General features: G+C 56.0%; 1 protein-coding gene across 1 annotated transcript in view; it reads left to right on the top strand.

Moving 5' to 3' along the window:
* Positions 1 to 896: 896 nt before the first annotated feature.
* Positions 897 to 8,238, top strand: part of VOLCADRAFT_105834 (uncharacterized protein) — a gene marked incomplete at its 3' end in the record, with an annotated part of 10,427 nt that continues 3,085 nt past the window's right edge. Inside the window, exons 1-14 of the mRNA XM_002953175.1 lie at positions 897 to 1,069; positions 1,155 to 1,196; positions 1,258 to 1,376; positions 1,817 to 1,881; positions 3,398 to 3,614; positions 4,930 to 5,018; positions 5,152 to 5,335; positions 5,492 to 5,553; positions 5,722 to 5,812; positions 6,327 to 6,411; positions 6,601 to 6,742; positions 7,293 to 7,415; positions 7,709 to 7,831; positions 8,128 to 8,223. Coding sequence (XP_002953221.1) covers positions 1,855 to 1,881; positions 3,398 to 3,614; positions 4,930 to 5,018; positions 5,152 to 5,335; positions 5,492 to 5,553; positions 5,722 to 5,812; positions 6,327 to 6,411; positions 6,601 to 6,742; positions 7,293 to 7,415; positions 7,709 to 7,831; positions 8,128 to 8,223 — 1,239 coding nt within the window. The 5' untranslated portion in view covers positions 897 to 1,069; positions 1,155 to 1,196; positions 1,258 to 1,376; positions 1,817 to 1,854. The remainder of the gene's footprint in view (positions 1,070 to 1,154; positions 1,197 to 1,257; positions 1,377 to 1,816; positions 1,882 to 3,397; positions 3,615 to 4,929; positions 5,019 to 5,151; positions 5,336 to 5,491; positions 5,554 to 5,721; positions 5,813 to 6,326; positions 6,412 to 6,600; positions 6,743 to 7,292; positions 7,416 to 7,708; positions 7,832 to 8,127; positions 8,224 to 8,238) is intronic.

Below are 8,238 nucleotides of genomic sequence, written 5' to 3'. Positions count from 1 at the left end.
TGTGGCACATGTGTGTGTGTGTGTATAGCTTCCTGAAATTGCGAGGCTGGGGTTTCCTTTGTAGCTGATGGCTAGTACTGCTATTAAATTCTGTCTAGGTGCTTTCTGCTCCGGAGGGACGATGACGACGATGACCACCCGGAGGGCGACTGTGCCCGGAGCGAGGATGCCTGGGGAAGGGTGCTGCGAGAGGGCTGCTGCGAGAGGGCTGTGAGGACTGTCGTGGAGCGAGGATGATGGAAGGGGGGGTATGAACACACCTGCTGGAAGATTCAGGTTTCCCCGCAACGGCATCACCCCGGGTCTTGAGCCGTCTAGAGCCATCCTAGCTAAGCTTATGGCGCTGCGGCGCCCTACTCCGTTTTGCGATGCATGTTTGTGTGAAAGGAGAGGCCAATTCAGGAGGTGACAACCACCTGGAGGTCGGCCGGCAGTTTGCATGTATGTATACATTCAAGTGAAGGAAGGCATGGAAGATTTAGTGCCGCCGGTGAACCCGCAGTATACCTGCTTTGCGTGGCGTTGCTGGAAGTGTGTAGAATTTTTAGGAAGGCACGTGTATGCGTTTGTGCGTGCTTGCGTGTGAGGCGTTTTATAAAGACCACGAGGAAATCTGGTCAACATGCGGATGCGCCATAGCGCAGTCGAGACGTGGCGAAGCGAGCGAAAAGTACGTGCGTGTTCGTGTGCGTGTGCGTGTGGGCCAACCGAGGTGAGAGCCCAGATGGGTGACTCAAAAGTATATGTGTGTATGGGGCAACAAACTGCTATTAGTGCTGATACGGTACCAAGTACGGAGTGATGAGTCAACCTTTGCTCTATTTCTGATTTTATTGAAGAGCTCTGTGCAGTGGTGTACTTTTTGTGCGTCCAAGCTACTACTGGAAGAGTGGTCACATGCACTTCAGCTCTTTGTTTGTTTCTGTCTGTAATTCATAATGTGACCAAACAAGACGCCAGAAAATGTTTAAGGCCCAAAAGCCCGAGAGGCCTTACCTAAAGGTTTGCACGAAATGTCACGGAAAGGGCCAGCTAAGTCACTTCAATACAGCTCAGGAAAAGGTTTACGGTAGGAATCAACCTTTTCCGCAAAAAGTTTGGTTCGGCAGTTTTTGTGCCGTTACTTATCAATTACAGCTGTTCGGTCTCTTTAGGGGCATGCAATAAATGTACAAGCGGAGATTCGCCGAACGGAGGTGCGTGTAGATGGCATGTACAAGCGCTGCGCACCTCGCCAAGTTTTACCGACCGCTGCAGGCCTTGGGGTCACGCTAAAATGTCTTTGTCAAGAACATTCTTCCCATTACGAGTTTCTCCGCGTCGCCGAGCTCAACTACGTGAAAGGGCTGGAGCGCGAAGAGATTAAGGGGCTGAAGGTAGGTCATCCTTACTTGAGCATAACCTTATAACGTACGTGAACATAAACCTTACTGTGACATAAGGCGTTATTGGCGGGGATTTTACAATTGCATATGGGGCCCTGGCTCACAGGCACAACACAAGCAAACTGCCCTTAACCTGGCTTCCAAACCGTACGGTACACCGCTGAACTGCCGAATTACAATCCGACTGCCAAATCCCCGCACCAAAAATGTACCATGCCCAATTGGAGCTCACGAACAATGCAACTTCCTTTCCTTTACCCTTCATCCTATCCTAACCATTCCGGGACGTCCATATATGCCTGGTCATCGGTTAAGTTTCCACGACTCCATCGAACTCCCCTCCGAGCCTAAACCACCCCATTGTCGGTCCCCCTTGTTATAACGCTCTCCTAAACCCAACCGGGGACGCAAACCCTGTTATTTTCCGACAGGACTTTCAAGCAAAGTTAGGACCTGAGGGAATTGCCGTATGCTTGATGTGCGATTGTGGCGCAAGGTGAGTATTTAGGGAGAGCGGTAGCGCGGGTTGGGGCTCAGAGGTGTTGCCCAGGGTTAGGACCGCTGGGCCTGGTAATTCTGCAACCGTTAACCGTTCGCTTTTGAGCTAGCTTTGTCAACCTTTCTCATGCTTGTTTTATCTTTTTTCTGGATGCGATGGCGATGGCGGCAGGTACCTGGTCCAAGACTTGGGCGGGCGGCGGCGTATTCGGGGAGAGAGTGGCCACAACAGAGCGGACAAGGAGGTCAACAAGCAAATGGCTGCTGAGTTGGCAGCTCGGGGTATTGCCCACGTGTTGGTGCCCTCTCCGATGCAGCGCACGACGGCAGTGCCCTAGGAATGGCTGCGAGAACGGGCTCCGAGGTGGTGCCCTAGGAACGGCGGCGAGACGGGCTTGCGCTTAGGGTTCTTAAACGGCAAAGCGGCCTGCGGCCGGTGAGCAGGGGGATATCGCGTCATGTAAATTTGATAAAGCTTCTCGAGGGTGTCCCTCACGGTGCGTCCTTGATCTTATGCAGCGCTTAGGGCCGCCGCTCATGCCGAGGCGGAGGATTAAGCCATCGGCGTTAGTAAAAGACCATGCGTACGTCTCAACTGTCTCGTCTCCTGGTCGTAAAGGAGCCGCTTTACCTGGAAACGGTTCGTAAGGATGTCCTGCTAACGAACTGTACTATTCTGCCACGTAAGCCTCCTCCGAAATACCCAAGATCTACTATGTAGGTCCAGATAACATATGATTTATATATTCCTTTTGTGTATTTAAAAAGAAACGGAAGCTATAGAGTTTCGGAACTCTTCGTGCTCGATTACCACATCATTCTCTGCAAGATACCAACTCCAGCTGAGCATATCGAATCTTTGCTGGATACGTGCGTGTAGGCAACGGGAGTTTGACCTTATTATTTTTCCTAGCTGTTGCCATAGGCTTTACGCGTGTGAAATTGAACGGCCGCGAAAAGAGTTCAATGCGGACCGCAGCTGGACAAGGCCTTCGGGCCCCCCTACGCCCTCAGTATGCTGTAAGAATAGCAGGTGAGGAGCCGAAATCGGGAAGGTGCTCGTCGAAGCCATGTTGCCGTGAAGTTCCGTAAATCGCATAGACAAAAGGTCGCAAAAGCGTGTCGTGTTGCCGTATATTCACGCATTTATGCGGCGTGGTCTATGCTCTTCGTTGGGATGTACCTGATGCGCAGGTCGCCCAGGGCTTCCCGGTCGGCTCGCAAGCATACGCATCAGAGCCGAAGCGCCGCGCGACGGAAGTAGCGATGGAAGGGGCACACAAACGGCGGTGAAGGACCCGCCGGTGAAGCAGGCAAGACGGTCAACTTCTCGCGTTCTATGAATGCAAACCCTTGCAAGCCGCTGCGTTAGCCGACCTCAAGAGCTCTGACGTATCGCTGTTTCTCCGAATACCGCTTTCACGTATCGCCGCTGTCCCAACACGCGCCTTCACATCTCTACAGACCTGTGTAAAACTGCCTGAATCACGTGTACATCCCGTCGCTTCAAACAGGTAGCCGAGCCGGTTCAAGCGCCCTCCAGCGCTGCAGCATCATCGCCACAGGAGCTGCTGTTTCCATTGCCAGGCGACCCGCAATGGCCCCCCCAGCGCGCCTTCGCCGCGGTTGCCCTAGACAATCTGCTAGACTCCGTAGTGGATATTGGCCGCCATTTGCGGCGCATGAATGTGGAGTCGGATCTTCCTGCACAGCAGGAGCAGCTGGTGCCGGGTGCGTGTGGCCGCGTTTGTCGGCACAGGGAGCTTGCGGTGCCGGTGTCTTTGTGCCGGCAGACAATGCATCGTGACACCTGTATGCCTACGGGTGCATTGCATGGGGATGCGTCGTGCCCATACTTGTATATGTATATGGGGTGTATGTTATTGCTAATGCGCCAGAAGCGCATTTGGTGTGCCGCATGCGTAGTAGTAAGTTGCTGCTGTGTACGGAGGAGGACAGGCGTGTGACCCAAATGGGTGGGTGGGCGTGTCTGTGTGCATCATTCTCCTACGAACTCTTGGAGGGGGAGGGGCATGGAAGCAGCCGCCTATGGCGACAGGAGCTGCAGCAGCGGCGGCAGCACCGCAGCAGCAAACCTAACAACTTATGCAGTTAAGACTGCACAAGTGCTAAACATCTCTGCCTGGGGGCGGGCAGAGAGGTAAAGAGCGGGGTGAGGATGGGTTTGAAAGATGGGGGAAAACTGTAGGAGCTCCTGTAGGTGGAGAGCCCACGTGCGCCAGAAAAAAAGTGCACAGCGCGCCGCGCCTCACTGCGACGAATAACGAGTCAGCCACATGTCGCGCACTGGGGAGCGCCTTCTTGTGCTGTCGTGAACGTCTGCAAGCCTCTCACTCCACTGCCTAGGTACGACAAAGCAAAGCGTCATGCTACCGCTGCGTGTGCGATGCGACAATAAGCAAGGTGCTCGGCACAACCAGCCCTTCCCGTGAAAGCTGGAGGTTGGTTGGCCTGTGAACGAAGGAGAAATGATGTTGGCTTGGCATCATCATATATCAGCAGCAGCGGGAGTTAGTAGGTGTTCTTTTTGATGGAAGATGTGCACATGCGAGGGCGATTGCAATTGCAAAGGCCACATGGACACACGTGCCACACGGCCACGTGCCGATCCCAATGGAGAAGAGACGAACAGAGGGAATAGAGAAACGAAGGAGATGTCGGAATAGGAAGTAAATGGGCGGTGATGAAGTACGGGAAAGGTTCCGGAGCTAAGTAAAGGGTGTTACAGTTACAGAGGGACCAAGAAAAGCGAAGAGCCTATAATAGATGCTGTGAATTGATTTCAATGATTTGATCATTGCGCCGCGATGAGGGAAACGCCGAAGGTTGTGACTTTGTGAAGTGGTGTTGAAGATACTGGGGCGGGCGTTACGACTAAGGGGCGGCGATATGTGACGAATTGACAGGCAGGACCGATGTGCGCGGTTGGGGCTATTGGGAACGCCCCGCAGCATTGTGGCCCAGGTGTGTATGCACACGACGCGTATGCCCCTGTGTGTGCGTGTGTGTCTGTATGTGTATTCAGGTGGCAACGGGCGTATGCGTCTCCGCTCATCCACCAAGCCCGTGGTGCTGGTGCTGGGGAGCGGCTGGGGAGCACACTCGCTCATTAAGGTGGGGAGGGCGGGAGAAGATGTCGTACCGCCTGGCGCGTACGTGCTGTACGGCATGTGCCCCATCGGCCCCTTCAGCTTTTCCCTCAACCCGCATTTCCTTTCCCTTGCTGCTGCCGGGGCCCCTCCTGCAGGTCATTGACACGGACATGTACGACGTCGTTGTCGTATCTCCCCGCAACCACTTTGTGTTCACCCCCATGCTCCCCTCCACCGCGGTGGGCACTGTGGAGTTCCGCTCCCTGCTGGAGCCCATCCGTACTTCCAACCCGTGTGTCACGTACCTGGAGGCGCAGTGCGAAACATTGGACCCGGAGGGTGAGGGGGGGGAGGGGTAAGGGGAGGGGTAAGGGGAGAGGGGTTTTAGGGTTTGGGGGTAGGGGAGGTGGGGAGCCACCATGTTAGGGGCAGGGTGAGGGTCCCTGCCCAGGATAACCCCCGCCCCTCTGGCCCCTTACCTTCCTCGCCCCGCAGCCAAGGTGGCTGTCTGCACTTCGTCTTTCGCGTACGACGACGGCAGGCGACCTCAGTTTGAGGTGGGTAGGAGTGCGAGGGCGGGAGGGAGGTAGGAGAGTGAAAGAGAGGGGGCGTCCGGAGCCGGGTTTTGTTGTGTGGATGGCCGCTGCTACCTGTCCTCAGGTTGCTCGTCCAATCCACCTACTGCAGCTGTCCACCTACTGCATTTCAAACCATGGCAAATGCAGATCCAGTACGACAAGGCGGTTGTGGCGGTTGGCGAGCAACCTGCCACCTTCGGAGTACCGGGAGTGAAGGAGCACTGCTTCTTCATGAAAGGTGAAAAGGGAGGGGGGGAGGGGGCCATTTGTAGTGAGGGAGAAGAGACGGTGGGGGGGGGGGATGTTGGGGTGGTTGATGAGCCTCAGCAAAAAGCGAGGATGTGTAGATGTGGGTTGCATTAATTAATTAGGCTGCAATCGCGAAAACAACATTGATATGATAACAGTAACATTACATTTCGCGCAATGAAATATGTATATCCTCCACCGGGTCTGTGTTATTCGTGTACATCCGGGGCTAGGCCTGGATCTAGTCAGTTAGTCGCCATAACCCTGCTCGTTCGACGCTGACCAACTAAACCCCACCTAACTAACCCCGCACACACATGCCTACTACACCATCCTGAGAGGATGGTATAGTACTCGCAGAAGCCCATTTACATGACGTACCCATGTAGCTGCGTCTCCAGTTTCTGTCCGCGGCTCAGATCATTCCGGCGAACACGCGCCGTACCTGACCTTTATCCCTACATACCTACATACCTACATACCTACCCGCCCACCGCCCTCAGAGATCAGCGACGCTGTGGCCCTCCGCAGTCGCATTGCTGAGAAGTTTGAGCTGGCCAGTCTGCCAGGGACTTCTGAGGCGGACAGGTGGGTGCGTGTTCCTATAGCTTGGCTGGGGAGATAAGGGGGGGGGTGGAGAGAGCGGGAGGATTGTATAGGAGTTAAGGCGTGGGTGAAGGCGGCAATGGGAAGGGTCTGAACAGCAGGGAATCCCTTCCGACATCTTCCCTCCCCCGCCTCTTCCCCCTCTCCCCCTCCTCCCCCTTCCGCCTCCAGACGCGCCGCTCTGAACTTCGTGGTGGTTGGCGGCGGTCCCACCGGTGTCGAGTTCGCCGGTACTCTGAGCGACTTTCTGAGGGAGGACCTCAGGAAGAAGTACCCGGCACTAATGCCGTACGTACGGGTGACGTTACTGCAGGTGAGAGGATGAGAGGGTGGGGCGGATCGCATGTACGGAAATCAGAAATTAACTGCCGGCGTGCAAAGTCCTAAAAAGGAGCATTGGCCGGATGGCTGCAGTTGTGGGGGGGAGGGGAAGGAGGGGGTTAGAGGGGATTACTTGATGGCACGTGTTGTATTCAATGGCCCAACACCCAAGTCACCCTCCCCTGCAGTCCAATGAAATGAGCGGAGTGGGAGGAGGGAGGAGGGAGGGGGGAGGGGGGAGGTGAAAAGGAAGGAGTCTAGTGGATTTCCGGTGGGCCTGTTGGGGGGTTGCTGCTCTGCTCTCACGTCCTTCCTCGCACCCGCCATGTTGGGGGCCATGGGCGAGGTGAGGTGCGAATTACACAGCACCTCTGCATGTGTCTCCCCACCTCCCCCTCTCCCCATTCTCATCTTCCAAATCCACATCCTCCATTTCTATCCTCGCCTCGACATAAGACCCGCGCAACCATTCGCGCCAAAACACAATCATGCACACACCACGCGCGCGCGCGCGCCCCCTCGTGTCCCAACCCCTCCTGCAGAGCGCCCAGTCCATTCTGACCCAGTTCGATGAGGGGTTGGGTCAGAGGGCTCTGGAGGCCCTCACCTCCTCGGGAGTGGAGGTCCGTACCGGTGTGAGGGTGGTGCAGGTCACAGCGAACAAGGTGAGGGGGGGTGTCAGCGTGACGGGGGGTACTGGGGGAGGCGGTGAGGGGAGGCGGTGTGTGTGGGGGGGGTCCTAGTTTGCTGTCACAGCTTATTGAGCGAGAATTATAACGTTGTTGCCGTTGTTATTGTTGTTGTTGTTGATGGAACCGAACCGCTGAATGGAGTTTGTGTGTCAAGTGCAATTGACTTAGTGGGTTGTAGCCCCCTCCCGCCCGCTCTCCCCCCCTTCCCTCTAATACCGTGCTACTGCCAATTACATGCGTACACACACATACATACATATACACAGGTGGTACTGAAGGACGGGGAGGAGATTTTCTGCGGAGTGTGCGTGTGGTCCGCCGGCAATGCGCCCCGGCCCTTGGTGACCCAAATCGCCTCAGAGGTGCCTCAACAGGCAATGGCGGCCGAGGTGAGGCGGGGTGGGCGGGGGGGGGGGTGTAGCTCGCGATTTCAGATCAGCAAAGGTCTTGGATGAGGGTAGGACGCATCTTCCTGCCTCGAACCTCCTTGACCATTTTCCAACAATCCTGCATTGACGCGCGCGTTCCGGGTCCATCAGCCCCAAGTGTTGACAACATCACTTCTAGTGTCTCACCGTCCCCTTGCATGCACCTGCCGCGTAATTCTCCACCCCCCTCAGCTCCACGTCCCCCATGAGCCCCTCCCTACCTCCCACCTCCCTCCCACCTGCCCTCCGGCCCCTAGGCCTCCCGCCTCTCCCCTGGCTCCAAGCTGTGTGTGGACTCGTTCCTGCGTGTGGTGGGGGCCAGCGACCTGCTCGCACTGGGGGACTGCTCGCTGGTGCTGGGGAACCAG

The sequence above is a fragment of the Volvox carteri genome (genome assembly GCF_000143455.1).
Source record: "Volvox carteri f. nagariensis unplaced genomic scaffold VOLCAscaffold_34, whole genome shotgun sequence".
Taxonomy (NCBI): Eukaryota; Viridiplantae; Chlorophyta; class Chlorophyceae; order Chlamydomonadales; family Volvocaceae; genus Volvox; species Volvox carteri.
This window is presented reverse-complemented; position numbering and strand designations above follow the sequence as displayed.